Source organism: Drosophila elegans, unplaced genomic scaffold, assembly GCF_018152505.1.
Source record: "Drosophila elegans isolate 14027-0461.03 unplaced genomic scaffold, ASM1815250v1 contig_814, whole genome shotgun sequence".
Taxonomy (NCBI): Eukaryota; Metazoa; Arthropoda; class Insecta; order Diptera; family Drosophilidae; genus Drosophila; species Drosophila elegans.
In genome coordinates this window covers 10,023,246-10,050,952 of record NW_024546167.1, presented here as the reverse complement: position 1 = coordinate 10,050,952, position 27,707 = coordinate 10,023,246, and the positions used below count along the sequence as shown (strand labels likewise).

Below are 27,707 nucleotides of genomic sequence, written 5' to 3'. Positions count from 1 at the left end.
TTTTTTTTAGACATGATGCTCAGACTTTTCTTTTTATTTAGCCTACATTAAACTTTTAAAAATATATAATTTAGTAGCGCAAGAGTGTCGTCAATTCTTAGAAACTCAGCTGGCACAACAGGGCCGTGCCACGAATAATCCAATGAGAGATTGGGGTTTTGGGATTGCAAAGTAGCAGCATTGCCACCACAAAATTGGTACTATGACCTGTGGTGGACAATACTCCCCGTCTTTCGGCCGTCTTGTACATTGGACACAGATAGTTGTGACGCTCGGGCAGGTCAACCCGCTTGAGTGGCTTCAGCCAAATCAATGGCATCGTATCGAACAGCTCTCGTGGCCGGGATTCTTCAAGATGTTTTCCAGTGCGATCCCAGCGTGCACCCTCTAGGAAAATGCCATACACATAGACACCATCCTCGGGACCAGATAGGCCCGTCCTTTGGCTCTCCTCCACCGAGAGAACCTCGTAATCGAAGGCCAGCAAATCTATGGATATGACATACTTTCGCGCATAGTTTTGCTGGGCACCCGTTAGAAAGGCCTGGGTGAAGAAAAACCCAGAAAGCCAGAAAGTTGAAGGAGCTCCATGATCGTACCAGTGCTATGACCGATAGAAAATATATTTAAAATATATATTTAAATAGATTATAACTACTCACCTGCAGGAACTCAAGGCGACGTAGAAAATCATTTACATAACTACCCAGAGGTTTCAGACTAGGGTAAGATTTTCCAGCCCACATAGCTGGTATCTTGGCTATCAATACGGATTTGTAAACCGCCTCAACTGCAGCAGACATTACAACCAAACCTGTGGGTAAAAAGGTAATAAGAAGTTAGTTCATTAAGTAGAAATGATTGAATACAAAAAAAAAAAAACGTTTAAATCTAAGATTTGATGAAATGTATTAACAAGAAAACGAAGTAACATTAAATTAAACTTAGTAGCCCGACGAAAATGTAGCTCCGAATTAATTAGAAATGAAACTCATTTGCTAAAACAATACCCATTAAAACACACCAAACCCCAACACTAAATAAAAAAAAAATACTAATAAATAACACTTAATTCACTAAACAAAATAAATGTTCTATAATGTCTACACATAACACGCGACTAGTAAACCAGGTTAAGTTTGGGCTAAAAGCAGAAGAAAAAGCTGCAAGTTTGTCAACTTTAGTCAATTCAACAGGACATCGGCAGGATAATGTCAAACGTGTTGCGTTCAGTAAGCAGCAGAACAGAGAAAAGCATGGTGGAAAAACAGAAAAGCAGAGTGATCACTGCCTTTTATCTTGTTTGATTACCAGTTCACCCGATTTACGAATGGTTGGAGGTATACATATATTGTATTACAATTTCCCCAGAGTTTTAGATTAATGACCACTATTATCTAGGTGCCAATGATCCTGCCCCACGCAATGCTGGGAAATTGCCGCGCACTGACAGCGAATGTCAGTTCAATGCCCCAGGATTTCATTTTCTTACCAAACAAGATGATACGGTCAAAACCCATGAGGTCAAGTTGAATCCACGTGTAGTCTTGAAAAAGGAATTGAAACACAAATGCGATTTCTTTGCTGAATTTAAGGATACGCGACCATTTAAGAATAAAATCACCCAAACGCTTTACAGGTAAACTATAAGAAAACTTTAATAAACTTAATATTATCAATGTACCTAAATCGTAGGGAATCCTCTGCGCAGACCATGAACTATTTGCCGGAAATTCTAGATGCAGACAAAGAGCAAACCTTGGAGCTATTTTCCCTGCCATCTGTGTTGCCTGGAGCAAATCCACCAGGTCTTCACGAAGTGGAGATTTTGGAGCGTGCCCGAAAGCGCTGGGCTTTCAACGACGCCCTAAAGATACACTTCAAAAGACTGCTCGATGAGGCCAGGAATGTGGCTTTAAAAACGCAGCACAAGGAGATTTTGGAAGCCTTCGAGTGGGAGAACTGGATCCAGCGGGAGGAGGACATACAGGAGTGCCAGATGCTGCGACTCGAGATTGTGATCAAGATGTTCGACAAGAGGGAAAAGGAAATGCACGCCGCCTCAAATTCGCGAATCGAAAAGGCTTGCGAGCGAATCGAAAAGTGTCGCCAGGCGGGTTTGCGAAAGAACGAGATCGAATTCCAGCGGGGCATGCGTCGTTTGGAGTTCCAAGTCACGAACACTCCGCGAAGGTGGCAAAAGCAGAGCCCAATGTATTCTTTGGGATCCCCGTGCTCCGAGTTCTACGCTCCACTCTTAAGGTACGGCATTAATCCGGCACGACGAAACTTTGTCTCGAAAACTGAACAAAAGGCGTTCGACATGAGGATCGACGAGCTGGAGAAGCGAGTCAACACCAGCAACCTCAAGTGTCCGTTCAGAAAGCTCAAGGACTGGTCCAAGCCCAAGAAATACGAAAAGGAATACGAGCGAAACTTCTGCAACGATGACAATCTGCAGAAGCTCTTCGAAAACCTCAAGGCCCTGCGAACCCAGGCCGCCAAGGAGAAAGCAGAGCCAAAATGTCTCAGAAAGCGATGGAAGCAGACAATGACTAGAACGGCATCCCAAATGAGCCTGGGCTTCCAGACCAATTTATACGAAGACGAGTCCGATGATTCTTTCAAAGAAGAGAAAAGAAAAACACCTGATATCGGCGGCCAGTGGGCCAATTACATTGATCAGGAGAAAGCTCGAAATTCAGATACCATGATTGAAATGTTAAAGAACGAGAGGATTCAAGAGGGCTTGGAGAATATATTGAACATCTACGAGGGCACCTACATTGGCTGGGTGATGCAGTTCCTCTCGGAGGAGATGACTCGTCTCGCGGAGCTTCGCCGACTACACTTTTTCTCGATTATGTGCCAAAAGGAACGCTGGAGGCGCGAGGCAGCCGAAGCTGGCTTAAGGCAGAAGGAGAACGATATGAGATTGATGTACGAGGAGTTGTTCCAGCACTGCAATGTGGTCAACAATGCTGTCTCCAATGAGTATATCAGCACCATTCTGAACTCGGACATGTACAATGTGGCCGAGGGCGAGGCTACCGAGACCGTAGGTGAGTTGGCCAGGCAAATCGATGCGGATATAGAGCGCTGGTTGGAGAGCTTCAAACTGATTCAGAACCCCCTCACTTTTGTTCCTCTACGGCTAATGCTAAAGGAACAGGTCTCACCCAATATGAACGAAGCTCTTCAGCGCCATGAGAAATCCCTAATCGTGCATTACGTGGTGGAGGATGTAATATTTCGAAAAGTCTGGCTGGAATTAGACCCATTTGACATAGCCAGCACATTAACGAGCGATCTTATAGATCGTCTGATCGACAACGACTTATACCTCATGTCCACGGACAGCGAAAGTGAAATACCCCAAAAATCATCTTGGCGCGAGGCCCATGCCATTGTGAGAAAGCTCATTCGACAGGCTGTTCCTGGAAGACGCTGGCTAGAGGATAGTGAACGCATCGTGACCGAGAACTATAACGATCTAATTGATGACATATTCGCCAGTATTTTGTATAGCATGGAAAATCCACCAGCCGTCAAATCCGCCGATTTAATCGATCTGCGTATGACTATGTCTCACAGTGACATTCGGAGCTCGGACGATATTCGAGAAAAGGACAAATTTGATTTTGAAAATCTTGATTCACTATCAGGATCGAACTTTCTACGCAAACAGACGTTGTCCTTAATGAGAAAGTTCAAAATCGACAATATCACAAGACCATTGGAAAATCTCGATAAGGTTCCAGTCGAAGAGCAGCCATTCGGGGATGATGAGTTTATAGGATCTCATATGATTAATCCCATTAGCAACACCGGAAACGAGGAAAGTGATTTATTCAGTATGAGAAGCACTCTGGATATGTCTGAAACGTTGGAATTTTTATCGCTTAAAGGTAGAGGCTATAGGGTAGTGCTTCCCCAAGGTGCAGAAAAAAATGGTGCTCTTGGGGTATTGAAACTTCTTGAAAAAGAGGACAATAAAGAAGAACAACTTGAATTATCTGGAAAGCAAGAGAATTATAAAGAAATTTATATTGATTCGCCCAAAGTCCCATTTGATCAAATGCTATTGTCATCTGACACACCAATGGAATTATACTATGAGTTACCGCAACCATCTAAATCCCCTAACAAAGAACTGAAAATCGAAAAAGAAGACGTAAAGCCATTGGATTCAAGAGAGCTAACATTGAAACAAATGGATGCAACGCCAAAAGAATTGGAACGAGTGGAATCAACTCTTAAGGAATTGAAACCGATGGACTCAACTCCCAAAGCATTGGAACTGATGGACTCAAATCCCAAAGAATTGGAACTGAAGGACTCAAATCCCAAAGAATTGGAACACATAGTTGACATAGTTGACTCAACTTTCAAAGAGTTGATACCCACAACTTTAGATTCTAAGGATTTGCAATCCATTGATTCAATTCCCAAAGATTTGGAACCACCTAAAGAAGCGACTAAGAAACAGGAACTAAACATCGAACTTGAACCCGAACCTTTGGTCTCACATTCCAGTTCCTTTATACCACCCGTACGTTCTTCGGGACCAAAAGTTTTAAATCTACCGGAGAGTTTACTTAAACCTGATGAAATAAAGGAAAAAGCAATCAATATTAAAATGAACAATCCCGATGCCCAAAAAGATACAGAAATTGAGGAAAAAGGTAAATCGGTTCATTAGGCTCGCACTTTAATATTCCTCTTGATGCAGTGATTCCCATTCAAACAAGTGACGACCATTTGCCTGTCAATAACATTACTGTAGAAACCGCAAGTAGAGCGGTTTCAGAATTTGATTTACAATAAAAATAAAATTAAGATTAGTAGGCTTTTCTTGGCTTATAATGACGTGCATACGTGCCAAAATTTCCATGCATTGGTAAGATTTTATTGATTTGGCTGAGTTTATTTTATATCATTAGTTTGTAGATTTATTGATTATAATGAAAAAGCCTACTAAATAATTAAAGTAAAGTTGGTAAAATCCATAGATAACATAAATAACTCACCCTTGATTCCCTTTCGCAGTGTGATAAGGCTGGTTCGAATCGTGTTCAGCAGGACATTAAAGCGTACCATCTCCTGAACCAGAACCGTGTTCATACTTTGGTGGTACAGAGTTGGATATTTCAGCAGGGCTGCATCTCGGTCAAAGAGCTTGGGTAACTTTTCCAGGATATCGGTGGCCACATTGGTGACGACCTCCTCGGGCGTCAGAGTCTTGGAACTGCCGCTGTCATCCGAGGAGGCACTCGTGTCCTTCAGAGGCAAGTGGTGCAGGGCAAGGAAGGGGGGACAGGTTGGATAAGTGGGCAGGGAAAGGTTTTCGGGGAAGCGTCTACTAATCGTTTCTACATAGACTCTTTGTTTTTTCTCCAATTTCTAAAGCGCAGCGTGTTAAACAAGAATATCATTAAATAGCTGTATGTGTCTTAAAGCGTTAGCAAGAATTAGACGGCACTTACGCGTCGATCATATAGGTCCTAAACAAAATGAGGCAATAAAACCGTAAACGTTAATGAATGTATTTGTATTAAAACTACTCGAAAAACTCTTACCCAACGTTCCTTTTGTGGCAAAGCGAGCAATGAAGTAGCAAAAATATTTAGCAATGTTTTTCACAAGCAAAATACTGAATACAAAAACTACTTTCTAGAGTATAATCAAGGTAAACTTACTTGCGTGAGCAGAGTGTGCGATAGTAACATGTCCGTTTCCTTTTGGTCCTTCATGATATCCGCATTGGCATGGAACCCAAAGATGGCCGGGGTCGAGATCTGCGGAAGATCTCGCGTGAAGTTCAAATACAAGTCCACCTCCTTGAACACTGGCACATAGTATTGGCCCGTTTCATCGAGATAGTATGGCTTCTCCAGATCAATAACGGCTGGACAATAATACTTATCCAAAATGGTTTTCAACGTGCGACGATCCCAATCATCCGTGACTCGGCCTCCGTAATTGCACTCGCCCGTTAAATACCTCAAGGCGTCATAGTTAACAGTCTCGTATTGGTTGAGGAACATCCGCAGTTGCATCAGGGATATCCTGAGATCGGTTTCGTTAAACTCGTACGGGATGTTCCAGCCGATCGGTCCAAAGTATCGCCTCTCCTGGATGACCGCATGGAAGAAGCACAGCGAGTAGATGAGCTGCTTGAAGATCCTCGGCTGAGTGCAGGACTCGTACCACTCCGCATCGCTGATCGGATCGCTTAGCATTGAGCGGAGAATGTTGGAGCGCAGTCCCTTGGGCGGTTCGTTGGTCATCTTGATGCCATTCTGCAGGACCACAACCGGAAAATGGTCCGCCGGATAGGAGGTGAGCCATAGCCTGAAGTCCGGATGTGTGGCATCGGGCAGGAGGTTCTCACAGATCTTTTCCAGCAATGGCATAAAACTGGCTGCCAGATGGCAATTCTGCAGCACCACCCAGTTACCCATTTTAACGCCTTCGTCGATCATCTTCATCGCAATCGGACCCTGACCTTGGCCCAAGGATAGGGAGAACAATCGATTGGTGCCAAAGCCCTGATCCTCGGCAAACTTCAGAAGCGTTGCCGTGGGATCCGAGCCGGGGGTCAGGATAAATATCATGGGCACACAACAATGCGAGTCGGCGAAGGAGGCCATCAAATCGAACTGCGGCGGATCCACAAACCGTTCACCCAGCTCTTCCTTAACAAAATTCAACACAGCCGGAACGAGCTTGTCCGGCCGAAAGACGCGGAGTAGCAAAAGCTTCTGGAATTGGCTCATTCGCTTGTCCCAGGCTTTCGGAATGTCCTTGTTATCCTGCGGCGTCTTCGAATCAAAGAAGGACTTCCATTGTCCCGCATTGTCAGCGAAGTCCTCGCGCAAGCCCTTGAAATTGGCCAATGAAGTCAGGCGACAGAGCTCATCCCAATTCTGGACACCCAGCCAGCTGGTGGGATTCTTGAACGGATTCTCCAGCCCAACGCCTCCAGTCAGCAGAAACATCCATTCGGCATTGTCAATCCGATTGCCATGCTTCATAATGTTGATGTTCAATATTAGCGAAAACAGCAGCTTATCCTGTTCAAAGGTCAGAGAACATTTCATTACACTCGAATTGAAAGGGGTTAGGTAAAGTTGAAAGGTCAATATGGGTTTTAAAATAACGAAGACAAATCCACAGATTTTCTTAGTCAACAGCTTGCAACTAAAATATTTTCAATTTATAATAAAACATTTGTTCTATATTTAGCTTAAGTGCTAACTTGTAGTAGTTTTCTCTAAATGCATAAACAGACAAAGAATATGAAGTGATGTGATGTGATTGGGGTCGTTCAGGGTCAGAGTTTAAAGGCTCACACTCGCATTAAATGGGTTATTCGGAAAGGTTGGCCACCGAAATCAAAGCATTTTCCGGTCCAAGAAGCGATGCTGCCTCTCTGATAGCAATTCACTTCCCTTTTTTTTGTGCACAAGAAAATTAAAAGGTAGGGATCAAAGGTTAGCTCATGGCTGGCTTTGCAACGAAGGGGGTGAAGGCAAGGGGACAGGGAAAGGCCATGGCATAATTGACTGAAAACAGCATAAAGCTGGCTAGAACTTGTTTGGATTATTATTTCCTTTTTTTGCCTCAGCTTCCTTTGGCTATGTACATCCTTTGATTGCACCCAGCAATGTAATAACATTATTCGAGCAGGTGCACAGTGGATTAAATGAATCAGAAACTTAAATATGAATGCAGACAGGAATATTTGGAAATTTAGTGCTCTACATCCCTTGTACGCTGTCAAGAAATTAAATAAATAAAATAAATTATAGACCTAAATTTTAGGAATGCCAATTGTTCCCAATGGTTAGTAAAAGAAATATACTCTATATAAAATGATTATTTCTCAGGTTTTAAATGTTTGCTTTCCATTGTAACCAGTCAGTATTTAGTTACAGCAACTGCTTCAACTTCATTGTCCGTAGAAGTGGAATGTACTTGCGGAGCCAGTAATGCTTAAATATTATTTAAAAGCAGTCAAGTCAAGTCAAGCTGAGCACGATGCTCAGCCACAAAGCAAATGAAACGCAAAGGAGCATGCTTCAAATGTCACATTATCAGATTATGCGCAATTACGGGCCTAACGATGCCAAAGGGTCAGAATACCGGACATCGGAAGGACAAGCGGACCGGCGAATTGCCAATAATTGGGTTTGTCCAATGGGCACTCACACGCTCGAAGAGACTGCGACAGATGTTGACGTACAAGCTGAAGGTGAAGTGATTTCGCAGATCCAGCAGACGTGCCGCTATGTCGTCCACCTTCTCCGTATTATCGATGGACGACATGTACAGGTTGACGAACCAGGCCAAACTATACTGGTACATGGGATCGATGTTGGCCAGCTCCACTGTGAAATCAAATAAGTTTGATAAAATTTAACTAAGAGTTATACATTCCTCACCTATGGTAAAGAACAGAATGGTTGAGTGTTCGGCTATGGGCACATAACTTAATCGCGCTATATCTATCTGCTTTTCCGTGGCCTCGGTGACGATCTGTTTCTCACTAATATCATTGGCCAAGGCCTTGGCCGAGCTCAAAATCTGAACGGCCGTTTCATCCTCTAGAATGTTTTCAGCCGAGGACAACACCTCCAATATCTGATCCTCGGTCTCCTTCAACATCCGTTTGTTATCAGCTCCCTGGACAATAAGATTGTTCTTCTCCGCCTCCAAATCTGGACGTTCCCTGGCCACCGTTATGCCCAACAATTGATCCTGCAAGCCCTGTGTGGTGATCATGAAATTCAGCAGGGTTACCTTGACGGCCACCTCAGGCAAATAGTGTGGATTTCTCAACTTGGTTGTCATATAGAATCTGTAAAAATATTATTAAATTTCTTAATAGCGTTATAAAAATATATGAGTACCCACCTGAAACTATGATTATACTCAATAACTGAGTCTCCCAATTTGATGCACAGTGCTCCGCCCTGTTTAAAAAGTGTTTTCGTGAGCACAGACTCTAAAACGGGATCCAACTCCTCGCCAATGTTTTCCAGCAGAACGGGCAAGCCAAATTGTATGGCATTCTCCATGACACGAGTGTAATCGGCCTGATTCAGGCGAATCACACAGAGTTTGTTGCTCTTCTCATAGTTCTTAATCCATTTGTTGGCCTGTCCCTGTGGGTCAATCATCAGGGGCCAGCGACGAGCATTTCTGCAAAGTAACGAAATATAATGAAATATCCCTGATTAATATGAGTACTTTAAATGATAGAATAAATGCGAGCAATTTGTCAACATGCAGCGACAATGGACCGCACCACAACAAACTCATCAGTTAGTGGAATATTAAAAAAGAAAATACCACATAAATACACATTCAATATTTACGTCAATAATTCATAAGCGCAAATAATGCCATTGAAATATTTTCTGCTAGCATTATTCGAATGTATCGGTGTATGTGCTGTGGGGCTTGATAGAGTGTGTGTTTTGTGTGTTTGAAATGGGAGCCAAACCTCTGGCTTCAAATATGCCAATACATCATGCAAACGTTAAGCCACAAACTGAACTACATTACAAAAGGACTTAAGCCAGAGGCACTTCAAATTAAAGGGGTTTAATAATATGCAAAATTAAACAAGTTCTATAATTCTGTTGATTAAATGCTACTTTAATAACTACAAAAATAACCTGGTTTTAAACTAAAGAACTCGCGTTTAAATTAAAATATTGCAGAAGGCTTAACATATAGGCTTAAATATTTAAAATGTAATTAAATTTAGATATTTAACATTAAAAAAAATTCTAAAAAATAATAATACGAATATATAGCCCCCCTTACTATAACTCTTCCTTCTCCTAAGCCCCTGATTTAATACATAAATGTAGAAAAACACATTTATGTACATGTGCATACTTCGATTGCGGTTGTTGGGTGTGTCGGGCACTGCATATATAGCCGATGCGATAACTCACAGGCAGCGTGGATAAATAAATGGGAGTGGAAATCGGGACTGCAGGATTGCTAGCGACAAAAAAATAAAATTGAGAAGGCGGTAAAAGCAACAATAAGTTGCAGCAGGAGCAGCAGCAGCAACAACAACAACAGCAGCAGCCAACACATGACAAATTCACACCGAATACAAATTGCTCGTGCGAATGAATGAAAATTTTTGTAAATTGAAAACTTGATGAATGAAAAATATTTGATGGAAAAAACAAAAGAGCAATATGCCTTGGTCGTCGCCCTCGCCACAGCCGGCACACGTATTCCAAAAACCCAAAAAGAAAATAAAAGAGCCCCAACAATTTTTAAACATCAAATTCCAGTCGAAAGCCCCATACGATGTGCCAGGACACGGAAAACAATGGCTTGGAATCCCACGGAGACGGGGGTCTAGGTAGTCAGTTGCCATGTGAAAACCGTGGTTAAAGTTCAGAGCGCATCACCAGGGAGGAATCCAGAGCCGGGATTGCGAAAGCTACCACTTTTTGTCACAAAATAAAACTGAAATTCTCCCGGCAAATAGTTAGAATACAGTTTAAAAATGCAATGCAACTCGCATTGTAAACCGAATTGCGAATCTGTTGAATGGAGTTTGGGGATTCGGTGTTGGGGACAAAAACAAACGGGCAAATCTTTTAACAGTCAACGTTTTTCACAGCATGGCTTGCATTGTTTTATATTCATTTATATTTTAGATTGTGCAACTTAAAAAAGAAGAAAACTTTGAGTAAGTATTTTTGGAATCTATAAATTTCGTTAAGCTTACATTGTTCAACTATAAATTCGAGACGAAATGTTTTTCTTATTTTAAAGCTGAAATATACAAAACCTAATCCCCTTTAAATTCAAGCCATGAATAATTAACATTATTTAATCAAAGGCAGGCGTCTCAAATTTCACTATACCCCACAAATTCGCTGCCCGAAATGGAAAACATCCACACCTGATACCCAATAAAAACGGCCTTAGCGTTTTACGATGCTGAAAGACAGGCTTGGAAGGCGGACGAGGAGGTCACCATATGTGCTACGTGTCACCAGAAATATTAAGCAAATGAATGTTAATGGTAAGGACAACATTCTAGCCACCCTGCTGGCTCTCAGGATATTTGGCAAACACAAATACAAATTCGTCTATATGGACAGGATAGACAAAGGCCCGAAAACTAGAAAGCAAATCCCCAAGGATGTGCAATCGTCTGTCGCTATCGCATCGCAGCTACCCCTACGGGCTGTGGAAAAATTAAACCTAATCCGCTCTGGGCGCACATTAATCAATTGCTTATACAAAATACAGAGCTCAACTGAAGCTGACCTGCCCGCATTTCCTCCCTTCATAAACACGGAGCCCCTCAGGTATTTTCGGGCATGCTCCAAATTACTTTGAACACTTTCGTGGAAAACGGCCAGGAATTTCCTTTATTAAATCGACTTGGAGTGGCATGTGGCCCCGCTCTCTGACCTCCGAGAAACCCACCAGATGCGTAATACACGCATCAAACATGAAAATGCTGCCTGCCAGCTTCCCTCCCTATATTCCACCCATCGCACAGCACTTTTACACGGCGGAAAAAAGTATATTTACTTATTTAAAAATTGCGAAAAAAATAACAATATAAAATGAAACTTATTAAAGGCTATAGACGATCAAAGTAGGTTTTCTTAAAAGCCGGTATTTAATAGATACTATTCAAAATGGAAGAAAATATTTTTTTGTTAATCATTAAACCGAATTTATTGCCCATTAAAAGTATTTAAATATATTACTTTTAATTTTAATAATATTAAACATGTTGTATTATTAAGAACCCAATCCATTTAAAAAAAAAAGTATATTAAAAAAGTAAATTTTAAATCAAATCGCTTTGACTTTAAATTAAAATTGAAGATTTAAGATAAATGGACAAAATATAAACAAGTGAAAACAAAATATATATTTTTTATATACAACAATATTAATTACGTAGTTGTTAGATCTAAAAATTTCTCTCTGTGCACCCCATCTCGTTTTGCCGTGCCCTTTGTACCTTTGACTGGCACAACAGCAGCAGCAGCAGCTACCACCACCGAGATGGCGTGTCCTGGCAACGAGTCCTTTTGGCCACATGCGGGTACGCTGCTTAATGCGCGCATGCATCCCTCCCCCTTTCTGCCCAAACACCTACCCCCAGCTACTGTTTTCAGTTCGTTCCCGTTCCCCTTTCCATTCCCCATTCCAATCCCAATCCCATTCCCTATTCAGTTCCAGTTCGCGGTCCCGTGCAGCATCCGGTGCCGTTCTCACACTCCACCTCCGCACGAGGCGTATCTTTAATTTTCCTAATACGCGTGAATTCTAACGTTTTATGTTTAGTAATTAGAAAACGAAGAAACACAACAGAGCGGCGTTGGAGAGATGCCGTGGATTCGGAAATTCCGTGCCGCTGACAGGCCCGGCAAAACCATAATTACCGTGTCAGGTTGTTTAATTGATGCGAGCTGGCTAAGCGATCACCACAGGGGATTTTCCCGAGGGGCAGTGCCAGCTGTTGTCATAACTTGTGGGTAAACTGGCGCATGGATAAAATTCTAGCTAAACAATTTTAATCCCATATCGTGAAACTTAATGGCAATGCAATAATAATCCAATTTTTTTAAATTAGTTCTCAGAGAAATCATAGGCAAATAAAATAGATAAGATGTGGTGAATCATTTAAACTTAAAAGCACAAGTTTTATATTGAAAATTTATATTTTAAGCTTAAATTAATTTAATTTAACTTTATTGCAAACAATCGAAGTCAATTTTCAGAGAAATCATAAGCAATTAAAAAATTTACTTGTCTTGGGCTTCCTTTCAAGCATTTTATCTTTTCAAAGCTTAAAAAAAAATTAAACAAATTAATTGCTTAAAAATATATCAAACAAATTTGCATTTATTTGTCAGTGGCTGAAAAAAACCTCTACACCCCTATTATAATTTAGATAGTCATACAAAAAAAAGCTTTACTCACTTCATCATAATGGCACTCTCAACGGAGAAGGCATCTGTGGGTAGACCACAAATGTTCCAGAACCTAATTTCGACCGGTTCTCCCAGGACAAGGGCCAGTTGAAAGTCGGGCGTGCAGGTTACCCCGAAGTTGAGACACTTGGCCACCCACTTTTTGATCTGTTCCGCCCGGAAATCGATGGTAAAGGGGCCCAGATAGGAGACCACGCCCGAGGAAATCAGAACGTCGCCGGTTACACTTTTGAAGCTGGCCTGCAGCATTTTGGCCGTCTCAGACCAACGAGTGCGCTCGCCACCCAAGCCAGAAATCAGCTCCTGGGCGCGCTGCAATTTCTTGGTGCAAGCTTCATGCTCCGCCAGCAAAATTCTAACAGAAAATAGCTCATTAGCTTTGGATTTAATCATTCGCTGTGACCGTATCTCACCCATATTGCCGCAGCTGCTCGTCGAGAATCTTCTGGATGGCGGCCAAGTTGGCCTCCACTTTGGCCAGCATGGCCAGTTTCTCGTTAAGCGTCTTCATGGCCGCATTGTAAGTGGCCTCGGCCTCCGCCAGAGCCAACTTCTTGGGCGCCACAATCTTGGCCACCACATCGTACTTGGACAAAGCAATGACCCAGCGGCACAAACCTTCGCAGGCCGTGGATGCACTCTTAATCTTTTCCGGATCAAACGCCTCATTGCTGAGGATGCGTTGGGCCAACTTTTTCATCACCTCCACGGGAATATTGTCCTTGTCGAAATTGAGCAGGCTGTCCAGAAACTTCATGTCGCTGAGCACACGCTTGGAGGGTCCCCAGTAATCCTCCACAGTGCCCAAGCCACTCGGATTCGGCACCTTGTCGGGCTTGACGTCTTTCAGGATGCACACCGCCTCCATGACGATCCTCACACCAATGGGCGGACTCTTCATGGTCTTGACCACCGCTATGTCTGCAGTGGTCAGGGTATTTAAAGCGGCCAAAGCCGATTCCAAAATGGGCAGTGCCTCTCCCAGTTTGGCATCGCACTCGTCCTTGATTTCCTGAGCCACCGCCGCCTGCTCCTTGGCCGCACTCTCGTCCAGCTTGACGATCTCTCGCTGCTCCTCGGCCAGTTTGCTATCGGCTGTCACCTTGGCCACCTGCTCCGCCACAATTTCGGAGGCCTCCTTCAGCTTGGGCTCCAGCGCAATCAGTTGTTCCTGCATCACAGCCACCTGCTGGGCAGCAATGTCCAGCTGGGAGATACCCGTCAAATAGCGATTGCGATTATTTGTTATGTTGCTGAAATAAACAGAAATTACAAAGTTATGAGAAAATAAATATAGAAAGTTGGTAGACAAGAAAATAAAAATCTATCTATTATTAATGCAAGTGTGATGAATGTTTAATAAGTTTAAGTTTAGTAAGCAAATAAAATTTGATTTATGTATTCATTTACAAGTCACTAAAACCAATTATACATTTTTTTATAGATTATATATCATCTATAGGCTTATTATTTAATTGTTTGAATAAAATCACTTTGCTGGAATTAAAATAAGGTATATTGTAATATTACTCCCAACTACACACTTACTTTCTCTTTTGGCTGAGCAGCGCTTTGAAGGTTTGAATCAACTCCAAATACGAAGTGGGTGTCACATAGTTATATCTATGCAACCTGGAGAAGAACTTTGCTGAGAGCTCCTGAGTGGAAGTGTGGAAGTCCATGCACATATCGATGGCTGTGCGACGCTCCAGAGCGCTGAGATCCTCGCTGGCCAGGAATCGTGTGGAGACGGCCAGCAGTGCATCCTCCGGCCAGGGCTGGAACCAATCGATCGTGCAGCAATTGACAATGGAGGGGAATTTGCGGATGCGGTTCCTCAGCGCATCGCCAATGGGCGACATGGCCAAAACAATATGCAGCTGGTCTTTGCAGGTCTGGTGTACAAATTTTTAACAAATATTAGAAGGGAAACATAACAGTGATTTGTTAAAAATACAAAAAAAATAAATTACAAGAAATGTTTAGTCGATATGACCTACTTCAGAGTAAGAGGATTTTAAAATGTTGTATAAATGGACCACTAATAATTTTTACATATTTAAGTTAAAATGTATGCCTTATATTGATGGAGCAATATCATTATCAACGGGTTAAACGATTTTAGTAGAGTAATTTTAAAATGCTGTTTAGCTTAACTAAATTTTAATCGAAATTCATGCTTAATGATGATGGAAACAATAAATAGATTTTAAGGCCATTCTTTAAATTTCCCTTTTAAACTCTAAAATGTATAAAGAGACATCAAAATGGTACTTATATTAATTTAAATGTATGCCTTATAGGTTGGTTATGATGAAAAAATTACACTACAATATTTAAAGCTTTAAAATTTAAGCAGGCATTAATTTAAGCCAAGAGTTATAATTTAAATGGAACACTACTGTTGATTGTTATATTGCGTTTGTGTTCAAGTGAGCCCACCGTGACGAAAAAGTTAAAGAGTGCCACTGGACTGCCATCCGTTTGTACGGCCTTGTCCCTCTGCTTGTCGATCTGGGCCATCTTCTCCTGGACCTCGATCTTCTCCTCGTTGGTGAAGAGATTCGGGACCTCGCCGGAGTTGAGCAGATTGCTGATGTCCTCTAGGAAGGATTCGTCTTTGATCTGTAAGAGTCTAGGGGAGTTAGCGAGACCAAGGAAAACCCGGGACACAGTCCACTGATTGCCAATTGCGGTTCCCCACCTGGACGTCCGTAAAGAGGAACACGCCGTGCATCTCGGATGCCCCAATTTTGCGCAGGATCGCCTTGATGTCCTCGTGATACTCGTACGGCCCATATAATCGCGTGATTTCCACCTGGAACAGCTCATAGTCGCATATATGCGAAGCCAATCGAGTCAGGCTCTGGCGACCGGATCCTCCGACCCCGATGAGCAGAGCATGACTCCTCGGCTGCTTTATGATGCGGCATATGCGCGACAAATGCTCGATGGCGAAGCGGAAAAGCACCAGATTCATGGGCTTCTTCGACATGTTGTTGTACTCCACCAGATAGGCCTCCACCACCCGGCGCAGCTCTTCCAGATCCTGCACCTCCACATAGTTCTTGGTGTCCGCCTTCGGGTTGGTGAAGTCACAGTAGATCAACTGACGGAAATCGGACTCCTCCAGGGATTTGTCCTTCTCCACGAGTCGACCAAACAGGCGCGAGGGATCCGTGTTGAAGGATGCCTTCACCGTGCTGCAGATGTTCTCAAACAGCCAGGTGCGATCGGCATCCTCCACCAGACGATCGCCGTACACCCGCAGCACCTCGTGCACCCACAGTCGCCTCATGGAGTTCACATCCTCGGTGGCCTCCGGCACGGACAGCAGGACACCCTGTATCACCCTCGAGAAGTCGCGCAAGTTGAACAGATAGTGCGATTTGGCCGGGGTGGGGAGCAGATTCAGTTTGGCGTCATTGTAAATTGTCAAAGTGGCGCCTACGATCTCGTCAATGCAAGGATCGAACTCCTTGGAAAAGCCCCTGGGTTGGTTGAGTCAGGGAAAATGTATTATGCACACAATTATAAAGGGATATCTTCGGCAACCGAAGCTAAGTTTTTCAGACATAATTATCAAGATCGGTTTTGATCAACAATTGTTATATTTCTTAAAGGGTTACCCATACTTGCAGCTTCAGGCTATTAACTTTTGTAAACTGTTCTAAAGCTATTAACATATTATCTAAAAGTTAATATTAAAAAATATTAAATAATTATGTTGAAAAGGTAAGCGGTCAATCAAAATTTATAGATAGATTAAAATAAATAAAAGTTTTTTTTTAGATATAAAATACTATTTTTTATCAAAAATAAAAATGGAACCATTTCAGTTAGCACGCTATATAATAATTGATTATTTTTTTTATTACTTATATTTTTTGGATCGACTTGAAATTTAAAGAACGTATTGTTAAAAAGTTATACTTCAAAAATATATAAAACAAAAACTTATTTTTTAATTTCAAATTTACATGTGGGGTAACCCCTTAAAAGACTCCCCCACTTACCTTGTATCCAGATGCCACAGTACAATCTTACTAAAGATGGTATTCAATATATCGTTGTTGAAGTCATCAATGGATATCACGTTGAAGAAGCGCTGGAAACGTGGAGTTACCGTGTTTCCGGTGGATGGTGGACCCATGGCCACAATCATCTGCAGATCGATTAACTTCATTGGAACGATGTTCTTGCGATCGTACCACATCATGTGATCGAGCATCATGCGCAGTAGTTCAATTGGAGGTTGTGCTCCGTAGTTCTCCTTCAGAGGCATTGAAACGTCGTCCACGAAGATCACAAACCGACTGTTGAGCGGTGGACCAAAGACGCCCTTGCGACGCTTGTCCAGCTTGGACATGATGATGTCCTGCGTTTGATTTGCGGATGTCTGGGCGGAGAAGCTGATCAGCAGGGGCTTGTAAATGGACAGATCCATCTTCTTGAGCATGTAGTCGATCACATAGACACTCTTGCCAGTGCCAGTCGGTCCTACCAGCATTACGGGCTTGCCATGACGATTCAACAAATCCAAGACAGCTCCAATGCGGACACTTTCGTTGGTTTGGATAATAATTTGATTGACTGGTATATCCCGAGGGATTGGTGGCGCGGAGTTCACATCATCCTGCCAGGGCTTCCACTTGCCCTTGCCCTCCTTTATGTACCTGTAATCAAACACCGATCCGTGCTTTGGAATGGGGAATATAAATGGCTTGGCCAAGGTTTCCACATAGAGATCCTCAGTTACGCCATAGGTGTCGTATAGATTTTGGGGGAACGTCTTCTCCATCAGCGCCCTAAATATTATATTAAACTTATCTCTGCTATCCGCATCTAGGGATCCTCCGAGTGACCAAATACAAGAGAACAAGAATATTCCCTCTGTTTGGGCCCTAAAATCCAAATCGGACACATTAGCCACATACTTCTCGTCCCGAAAGTCGTCTATGAAACACTCGAAAAAGTTCATCAGGCTGACCATGAGATTTGCATCCGAAGTGGGTGCAATTTCTTTCAGACTTTTGCGCAAAATGTACAGTAGAATGGGACAAAATCGAGCGATTAACATCGATATCAGTTGTTTGCTGACCGTGTGGAAGGCTGGGGGAAGAGTATTCTTCCACGAGGCCACCAAGGGTTCCCAGCCCAAGGAACTGGGCTCCAGATAGATCATGCCACACCGAGAGACCGTGGCCGGGGACGCCACCTCCAAGTCCATGGGCTCAAAGATCAAATTGGTGGTATTCGACAGCTGGATAATCTCGCCGGACATCAGACACAACTTCTTATTGTCATCCAGCACGGTGTTCATGTTCTCAATCCATATGGCATCCACTGGCCCGTCAAAAATGAGCCACTTGCGATCTGGGCTATCGGACACTGCAAAGATACGATAATTGACTGCCAAAATTCCATCGCTCCACTCATGGGAAACTGCATCAAACTGTCCGTAAAGCTGACCCATTGTAATGGCCTTCGGGTTGATTATTGTGTAAATGGCTTTGTTTTCCGAACCATCCTGGGAATGCAAGGAAATGTAAATGTATTTTCAAAACCAATTAGGTTAACTTAACCAACCGTTTTCTCCATACACTCTAGTGCCTCGGCTAGAACGCGGTAGGTGGTTGATTTACCTCCAAATGGATAACCCACCAACATGAGACCGTGTCTCACCACAATCATCTCATAGAGCTGAAAGAGAAAAAGGACTTAATTTAGTCTTTCAAATACAATAGTATCCGATAGCAGTGATGATCTATAATATGGATCCCAATAGGTAATGTAAGATAAGTTTTAATATTTAACACACCTGCTGCACCTTCTCCAAAACAAAAGGCGTGCACTGCTTATTCTGTCTTTCACAGGCCATCTGAGTGCAGCGATTGAACAGCACGTAGTCGGCTTCGGGCAGAACTGTTCCAGGAAACAGATCGGAAGTGATGCCCTGGAACAGGGGAATGTCCTGGTTGAGAAACTTGGGCAAGTTTACATCCTTAATGGAGCGCAACACCAGGATGTCCTCGTTCTCGTCCCGATAGCGAAGCTTCAAGGCTCCAGCTGCTTTCAGCACCGACTTTACAGCTCTCATGCCGTAGTCATAGTGACACTGGGTGCTCAACTGCTCCGAGCACAGACGATAGGTGGCCACAATCTTAACGGACAGCGGCTTGGCGGTCAGGAATCCATAGGAATACAGCTCGATTTCCGAGATAAGAGCATAATCCGGCACCATCATGGCCACGGAACGGAAGAGTGCCTATAAAAATCAATCAAATTATGTATTTTATTATATCTTGAGTTTAACGTTACCTTAAGATTATCAGGCAATTCGGAGCGTCCAGCGTAGCCAGGATTCATGGTGATGAACACCGCACATGTGGGATCCAGGGTCAAAGTTGTGCCCTCGAACACCAGCGTGGGACTGCCCGAGTTGATGCCCCGCTGGATGGTCAAGATCTGCTGCGCCACCACCGATAGCACCTCCAGATCGATGCGGTTGAACTCGTCGAAGCAGGACCACGCTCCGCACGAGGCCAATCCCTTAAAGAACTTACCCAGGGCCAGATAATCCAGTCCATCCGAGCAATTAAACACCACACACTGCTTGGCCACGGCCTTGGCCAGATCCTTGGTGGTCTCCGTTTTTCCAGTGCCGGCAGGACCCTCTGGAGCGCCTCCCAAATGCAGATTCAAGGCGGCAAACAGGGTGCGATAGCACCGATCCGTGAGCGGGGTAACAACTAGTCGAGTTGTGTTTCCCAAATACTCATAGCCATACGGCAATGAGCAATTTATCATCCTAGTGTCCAGATTATTATCCTCCCAATAGTAGCGCAGCTGGCATAGCCACTGGAAATCCTGTGGATTTAAGAGAAGAATGTTATAAAACAATTAAGGGCAAAGTATTTGGGAGTGCCAACCTGTAGATCTTCCACTTGATTCGCTACAATTTCCGCGAGGACATCACGCGCATGGACATCCAACACCACCAGGGCGCCCAAAGTGATTCGATTCTGGGTGTTGAGATCGCCACGCACCAGGTCCACAATCTTGTTGATCTGCAGGACGCACTTCTGCAGATACTTGGCCAGGTTCTCCTTGGGCTCTTCGCTCTCGAAGCACTCGGTGATCTCGAGGGTCCAGTACGTCAGCGAGATGGACTGGACGCACTGACCCGGCCAGGTCAGTACCCAAACGTGTCGCAGCATCTTGAGGTAGCTGTAAAAGGCTTCCGCCACCTTGTGGTGCACACTCTTTTTCATGTCGATCTCCAGTTCCAGCAGCCACTTCTCCACCTGACCGCGAGCCTTGGACGTCGAGATCACGTCCACCAGAGTGACTTCCTCGCGCTCCGACGAACGCATTGCAGTGACGTCCAGCTCCTCGGTGAAGTTCAGTGTGGCGATGCCCTCGAAGCACTTCTTCAAGTGGATCTGGACACGAGTGGGGTCCTTCGTCTCCGACAAGATCTCCAGCAGTTCGTCGTTGGAGAGGAAGAAGAAACGCGGGAAGTACAGACGCTTCTTCTCCAGATAGGCATTGAGACCCTTTTGGATGACCTCCAGCAGGCTGTAGGCCTTCTTCAGCTTGTCGTTCATCTTGTCGATTTGGACCACCACCATGACCTTAGGATCCTGGGCCACCTGCTTCATAAGTTCCTTCCATATCTGCATTATGAGGAATGAGCAACAAATAAGTTGTGAGTTTATAACAGCGATAAAGTGGGAAAAAGAGCTGCAATATAAACATCTTCTGTTGTTTTTTATAAATATGACTAAAAATTAAAACAAAGATTTCATAGGTCAAGTATAAATCTTGGGGATTTTCACTTCGAAAATTGTTTTAACTAAAGTTTGCTGTTTTTGGAGATTTCGTTTATTCGTTTATTTTGATAATTTATTTTCCTAAAATTTAAGGGACCTACCCATCGATTAAAAGAAAAATTAAAGTAATTTAAATGTACTTATCTAAAAATAATTGGTTAATAAGTTATTTTTTAAATAATTTACCTAAGTTTCTTCTTAAAATATAAGAAAAATTAAATAAACGAAAGCAGTTTAAATGTGAAATACATATTTTAAAGACTTTTAATCAAAGTCTTGGTATGGAAAAGCTTTTAATGCAATTTAAAAACAATATTAAAGAGAGAGTGACAAGGAGGAAAAAAACACACCTTATCCACAGCACTGAACCGTCGCCCCTCCTCGGGCATCTGCTGCTGAATGTCTGGGCTGCTGAAGATGGGTTCCAGGTACATCCAGGTGGCCTGCACGCGCAGCCACTCGTCCAGGATCTCCTGCAGCAGCATGAGCTTGGCCTCCCACTTGCTGCAAAAGGACAACAATGGTTAGCCGTGTGTGACTTGTCTGCCAGTGACATTGACGTGCCAACAAAAAGGTAAACAACTGAACTAGACGGACTAATGTGAAACCTTAATGCTCCACATGCTTAGCCGTTGATTAAAAGATAATTGAAACTGAGCGATATCCCAGAAAATAAAAACTAATCTTAATTTAACAAAGGCAAAACTTATTTGTTCGGTAACTAAAAAGATTCCTGGAACACACATCAAAGACCAGTTTGCTGTCAAATAAGAACCCAAATCGATTCACTTACAGAATGTCCGCCTCGAATGGTTTGATGTAGGGTGAGCTCTTCATCGTCTGCGTCTTGATGATTTGATCGTCCAGCAGTATTTGGATGTCGTCCACGGCAGCCAGTTTGAATGTGCCGGAGTCCCTGCGGGAGGCATTTCAATTACAGGCCACAATCCCCATGAACTCGAAATGGATGATGGACTCACCTGTAGGGCGATATGGCGAACTCCACGCCCTCCCACTCGTTGACCATTTTGGCCATGGCCCGCTCCAAGTTGTTCTCCTTGGTGGCACTCTCCGAGATGGCCTCGAACTTGGGCACATACTCATCCAGCTGGTACTCGATAATCTTCTCCAGCGTCAGCTCTGGCGACACCTTGATGGGGAAGCCAATGATCTCCGACACCAGCTCCCAATGGCGGGCCTTCATGCCCGGATTTCCCAGCGTATTGATGATCGGCATGTGCTCGCGGAACGCTTCGATCTGGGCCTTGACATCCTGAATCAGTTGCATCGTCACCGGATGCTCGCCCATCTGTTTGTCCAGCTTCTGAATGATGCGATAAAAGTTGGACACATCGCCATCGATTTCGTCGGGGTCAAAGGAGCCCACTTGCGAGTGCATCCACAGGTCATACTTGTCCATGAAATCCTGCCCAGCATCGAAGAGGGTTTTGTACGGCTTGAGTTGGTCGTGGGCTTTCTTCCTCATCGGATACTGGGAGAGATCCCAGCCGTAGGAGGTTTCCTCTTCGTTTATCTGATCAATGGTCTCCATGGCCTGAACCAATCGTTGATCCAGCACTCCAGCCCGCTTTTTGTATCTGGACAACTGCTTGATGTCGCCCCAGGTGTCATAGGTCTGAACCTGTTCGTAATAGTTTTGCAGTTCGCGGCGAAACAGCTCAATGCGTTTCTTGAGCAGCTCCTGGTATTCGATGACCTTCTCGGCAATGATCGCTCGATGTTGCTCGAATATCGAAGGAAGCTTCAGGTACCACTGAAAGGAGTTGCTGTTGTTCTTGATTTCCAGCGGAGAGTACAGTGTGTGATCCATGAGCCACAGAATTTCACCCATGTTCACCTTGAGTCTGGCCTCCATCTCTGGCACTAGATTCTCCTCAGCGTGGACCACATAGGCCTTTAGCTGCATCAACTCGGCCGTGTCCTTGGGCACTGTTAACGCCTTCTTGGCTATGGAATCGTATTCCTTGCCCAGTCGAGAGATCCTCGCTTGCTGATCCGTGACCATCCTGGCCAGCAGATCCAACTGCAGCTGTCGACACAAACTTTCCAGATGCGTTATGAACTTGTCTCTGTGGAACTCGTAGAATCCCATCCGGATCACAGCCCACACCTCCTTGGCGATGCGATCCTCCTTCTCCTTGTACTCGTACACCATCTCCGCATACTGCTCGAAGGTGCCTTCGCTCTCCATGAAGTTTCCCACACGCTCCGCATCGATTCCGTTTATCAGATCGATGAAGGGATCAAAGTCCTGCAGTCGCAGCTCCGGTCCGATGCGCTGCTCCTCCAGCATGGCGCAAATCCGGTTCTTCGTCTCCTGCACAATGCTATCGGGAACGGTTGGAGTAAGGAAGATCTTCTTGGAGACGATCAGATCGGTGTAGAGCTTGCTCTCAATCCGCGGCAGCATCTGAATGCTTAAAAGGATGGAATCGATGACTCGGAGCAGTTCACTCTGGACCTTTGAAAAGCTGGGATTGAATTGAATCGTGTCCTCGTCGGCCAGCATCACAGAGATCTCGAATCCTGGATTTGAGTGCTGAAAACGGGTATTTGATTTTAATTGTTTCACATTCTTTTGATTACAATTTTTACCCCATAGTCGCAAATAAAGTCAGCATACTCCTTCAGAGTTCTTATGCATATGTCCTCCAACTGTTGAGTCATTAAAGCGGCCACGCAATTGAAGAAACGCTTGACGAGCGTGAATCGCCTAATGTCTGGCAACTGGCCGCGTTTGCTGGCTTTCAGCAGGGAGGAGTGAATCTCGCCGTACCAACTTTCCTCCAACAACGTTTTTCCATTGTCAATATGCGAGCCACACAAATACTGCCAATGAATAATCAAAATTTTAAAGTATGTCTTAAAAATCTTCTATAAAACCAAAGCAATTTATTGGGGGTGCAATAGAAATGAATAGAATTTTTTAAATAACCTATAAAGAATATATTTTTAGCCTGATGAATTCATTACGAATAAAATTAAAAAAAATTTGATAATTTAATATATTACATAACATTTACTTTATTTATAATATTTTATTTATTTAGTATCTGTGAAATACTTACCACAAACGTAAACAATGAAAACGGTGTCTCAGTTTTGCTGAGCTCCTTCTTATCAATAAGAGACTTATCCTTGTATTTCATGCTCCACAGTTCCAAGATGCTGGCTACACTTCGATGTATGCAGAAGAGCGTTCTCATCAGGACATTGCGATTCTCGTCGTAGCTACAGGATAAATTGCATGGGATGAGATGAGGCGATGGCGATGGAGGATGGAGGATGGAGGCCACAGTTAGTAGCGTCTTTTTATGCAAATTATCTCGAGACTAAGGGAAAACTTTTCACTCCAGCTATTCCGTCACAGCCCATTAAACAGTGCAGGGAACCGCAACCGCCGAGCCACAGAAGCACCCAGCGGGCAACCACCCGACCACAAAAAGCATCCAAAAAGGCCCTCCTTAATGATGCCAAATGCTCGAGGGCAATAAATTAGCAAACCTCACGCGGACGGGGATATCGATAGGGTATTCGACCCACTTTGGACCCAAAAAAAAAGTAAAACGTAAACCGCACAAGGTGTTGGGGTTGAAATCGTATTAAAGACTTTTTTGGGAGAGAAGAAAATGCATGAAGGTATGCCTTTTCTTGTATTATATTTCTCTTTAAAAAGGCGTAAGCACAGGTAAAAAACAAAAAAGTCTTTCCGAATTTTGTACTTTATGTTATATTGTTCAGATGCCTTTGGAGAGTAAAAAATTACCAGGGCAATAAACATATTTTATATAAAACTATATTTTTTTAATCAAAGATTTAATTTTTAGGTATCAAATTAAAATAACCATTTCATAAAATGTCATAACTTTTTTAAGGCAAGTGTGAACCGAAGGAAAAAAATTTTAAAGTTGTTATATAACTACTTTTAATAAAGGGTAAATTTGAAAACATTTAGATTATCTATTAATATAATATTTTTCTAAAAAAAGATTATGAAGAATGTTGATAGTATTAACAATTAAATTATTTCAGAACTAAAATATTTGATTTTTATTTTCGTTTTAATACGATTTTTTTTTCAAAAATTGAAAAAATAGATTCAGAAATCTAATTTGTTGGATTTAAAAAGGTTTTTTAGGTTGTATTCTAATTTTCTGATAACCATTATCATTCTTTTCAAAATTCAAATTCATCAATCATTACAGTGATTGCGGCTCCTATTGTTCAACTTTGAAAGAAGACAATGGCGTAAGCCAAAGTTTTTGGATACTTTCACAATAGACAGAAAGACAGAAAGTCAGCACTGATAGCCGCACAATGCGATGATGGCTTTCAAAATCCCGCCCACTCGGTGTCACAAACAAGTTCAATTCATTTTTAAGCATATCCTTTTTGCAATTTATGTCGAGCGGAATATTTCCCTTCCCTTTTCCCCTTCCAGCTGCTGCCGGAGACGCGCTGTTGCTCATCAAATGTCAAACCAATACACAGGAGGACTTAACTTTGTGGAGCTCCCGACTCGCCCGCTGCGGCAGCCTTTTCCACTTTTCCATTTCCGTGGCATTGTAGTTGAGAAAAGTGCGGTTAAAAAGTTTTTGGCACGCCGCAAAGCGATTTCTCGCGTTCTCCCCATTGCAAAGAAGCAAGGAAGCAAAGAAGCTTTTAATAATGTCGCACGACTTTCGTTATTTTCGTTATTTTCTTAACGCGGCTTTTCCCTTTGCACCGGGGCAACTTTGTCAGCGACTGGAGCGCTCAAGTTATTTTCATTTTCATAAGATTTCACGCTCTGCCGACTCAAAGGGCAATTCATTTCGTAAAAATCGGATTGGGTTTTTAATCCACAATAAAGTCAAGTCTTCTGTGAACATATGTGAGGGCGTTATCCCGATGCTCAAGTGTTTGGTTGGGTGTAATTGCATGTCAATTGCACGCTTTTGCCAAATTGCGAAGCAGGCCGAGGGAAGTTACAACACTCGCATTCAATTATGGCAACTTTTTCTTTGGCGTTTATTTTTTTTTTTTTTTGTGCAGACGCCTTTTTACAATGCGCACACAGTTTACTTGACGCTTGGTGCGGGTGTAATTTATTTTAATTAAAAAATTTGAATTTCGCACATGCGGGGAAAGACTAACTTTAATTTCCCCTTCGCATGCATTGTTGAAAACTTTTTCAAAATGAAAAGCGTACACATATGAGTGGCAGAGTCATTATCAATTTGCCAAATCTGGTTTTATACTTTCAAAATCCATTTGGCTTACGGCAAGTTTCGATTTAATTTGCTCATGTTAAGCACTTACTGCAAAAAAAAATTCCATTCAAAACGCATTTTCAATGCGAGCTAAAGGGATTTTATCAAGGAAATGTTGTGGAAAACAACAAAATCGAACCCTTTTCGATGGCACAGTCATTATTAATCAACATCCATTCGGCTTAAGGAAAGTTTTGATTTTTTTAGCATACTAATTGTATAAAAAACAATGTAACTGAAGTCACAAAATGTTTCCAATTTTGTTGACAATGTCATTACCTATTTGGGCAAATTTTGTTTTTCTTCCATTTGCCGCTTCTGAGCCATTTTTAGCATGAAAATTTCATTGAAAGCGCATTTTTCATGTCAAGAGATACACGTATACGGCTGATTGCCAATAAAAACTCACCGATATCGCCAGAAGTTCGTCATGGATTGCACTTCCTTCCGCTCGGCGGTGTCGAATTTTCCGCCCACTCCTTCTTTGGTCAAACGATCGAGAACAGTGTGCCGCAGGACAAAGTCCACAACGGCCTTCTTCATGGCGAAAACATAATCCGCTCGGACCTCCGCTATATTCTCATTGAGGGCCGTCTGCCATTTGTACAGCAGTGGTGGCACAAGATCTGTTATCCTGTAAATATATATCAGTTTTTAATTGAGGAATTGTTTTACAATGCAAAAGGATATCAAAATGTACACATGTCTGTTCAAAAACTAAATTTTTAAGCCTTTAAAAACCATAACTATTGTTAAACTGGGTATAAAAATTAAAAAAAAACTAATAACTATAGAGGACTTGTAGTTTTAACACAATTTATAAATTAAAAAATTCTTAAATTCTGTTTTTGTTCAGTAAAAGGAACGAAAAGGATCGAAAAGCTTTTATTTAGCTTAACTTGTTTTGCTACTATTACTATTATTATAAATGCAGCTGAATATAAGAAATACCTTATTGCAGGGAAAAATCATCAAATAATCATAACATGACTAACATCACACGTAACTTCAATAACATATTAATCAGTAACCTGAGGAGAGCCGAACCCACCTCTTAAGAATCTTTTTGCTCAACGGAGACACGTGAATGGTGTCGATTCCATGCTTGATGTAGTAGTAGTAGCGCAGTATTTCGCGCTCCTCCTGGTCGGGAAAGGGTACGGCACACTGAGCGGCGAGTTCGGGATCCTGGTCGTCGTCCATGTGAAGGATGAGCTCTACCAGCTTGCGCCGGAAGTGCTCCCGCTCCAGGCGCATGGTCATGTAGTTGGCCTTGGCCACAGCGCTGTCGTGCTTCTTCTGGCGTTTCTTACCCTGGTTTTTCCTCATGCAGAGGATGCTGTCTGGCAGGTCGGATTGCATCTTGCCGTCCAGCAGCGAGCTGGCGCACTCCGGCATGTTCAGTTCGTACCACAGGCGACGCGACTTGTACTCCGGATTGGCCTTCGACTGCAGGATGCTCTGGAGGACATCCGGCTTGGGTCGGGTGTACAGCATCTTCGACTTGTCGCACAGGCGGCGGGCACCGCATATGGACGTGAAGCTTGGGATGCTGATCTCCCGATTCGGATTCTGTCTTCTCTGCATGTTGCGGC

At 43.0% G+C, this 27,707-nt stretch overlaps 2 protein-coding genes across 3 annotated transcripts; one reads left to right on the top strand and one right to left on the bottom strand.

Annotated features, from left to right (window-relative positions):
- Nucleotides 1–7: 7 nt before the first annotated feature.
- On the bottom strand, nucleotides 8–27,707 carry LOC108138903 (dynein heavy chain 7, axonemal). 2 transcript variants are annotated; one of them, XM_017261453.2, is made up of 24 exons: nucleotides 27,164–27,707; nucleotides 26,522–26,746; nucleotides 23,929–24,091; nucleotides 23,456–23,689; nucleotides 21,820–23,399; nucleotides 21,633–21,755; nucleotides 21,190–21,343; nucleotides 19,937–20,683; nucleotides 19,326–19,874; nucleotides 18,826–19,272; nucleotides 18,594–18,707; nucleotides 17,021–18,534; nucleotides 15,709–16,495; nucleotides 15,447–15,629; nucleotides 14,553–14,899; nucleotides 13,418–14,257; nucleotides 12,994–13,359; nucleotides 8,920–9,207; nucleotides 8,448–8,863; nucleotides 8,215–8,393; nucleotides 5,700–7,076; nucleotides 5,031–5,280; nucleotides 663–814; nucleotides 8–604 (listed from the first exon to the last, which is right to left on the bottom strand). In XM_017261453.2, the coding sequence occupies exons 1-24, from the start codon at nucleotides 27,697–27,699 to the stop codon at nucleotides 98–100; spliced, it is 12,078 nt and encodes a 4,025-aa protein (XP_017116942.1). In that variant the 5' UTR covers nucleotides 27,700–27,707; the 3' UTR covers nucleotides 8–97. The 2 variants fall into 2 exon arrangements, with proteins under 2 accessions (XP_017116942.1, XP_041566111.1); XM_041710177.1 differs by lacking the exons at nucleotides 8–604; nucleotides 663–814; nucleotides 5,031–5,280 and adding exons at nucleotides 5,336–5,504; nucleotides 5,580–5,588.
- LOC108138602 (cilia- and flagella-associated protein 91) lies at nucleotides 1,020–4,864 on the top strand. The gene is made up of 3 exons (XM_017260892.2): nucleotides 1,020–1,340; nucleotides 1,402–1,639; nucleotides 1,696–4,864. Exons 1-3 carry the CDS (start codon nucleotides 1,100–1,102, stop codon nucleotides 4,700–4,702), a joined length of 3,486 nt encoding a protein of 1,161 aa, XP_017116381.1. The 5' UTR covers nucleotides 1,020–1,099; the 3' UTR covers nucleotides 4,703–4,864.

What these genes read in the sequence shown, in the direction of transcription:
- LOC108138602 (XM_017260892.2), top strand. Translation starts at nt 1,100, where the DNA reads ATGTCTACACATAACACGCGACTAGTAAACCAGGTTAAGTTTGGGCTA. An exon ending in CGATTTACGAATGGTTGGAG is followed by an intron (nt 1,341 to 1,401) that starts GTATACATATAT and finishes ACTATTATCTAG; the next exon opens with GTGCCAATGATCCTGCCCCA. An exon ending in ATCACCCAAACGCTTTACAG is followed by an intron (nt 1,640 to 1,695) that starts GTAAACTATAAG and finishes CCTAAATCGTAG; the next exon opens with GGAATCCTCTGCGCAGACCA.
- LOC108138903 (XM_017261453.2), bottom strand. Translation starts at nt 27,699, where the DNA reads ATGCAGAGAAGACAGAATCCGAATCGGGAGATCAGCATCCCAAGCTTC. An exon ending in AATTGCCTGATAATCTTAAG is followed by an intron (nt 19,273 to 19,325) that starts GTAACGTTAAAC and finishes TGATTTTTATAG; the next exon opens with GCACTCTTCCGTTCCGTGGC. An exon ending in CTGCTCAGCCAAAAGAGAAA is followed by an intron (nt 14,258 to 14,552) that starts GTAAGTGTGTAG and finishes TGTTTATTTCAG; the next exon opens with CAACATAACAAATAATCGCA.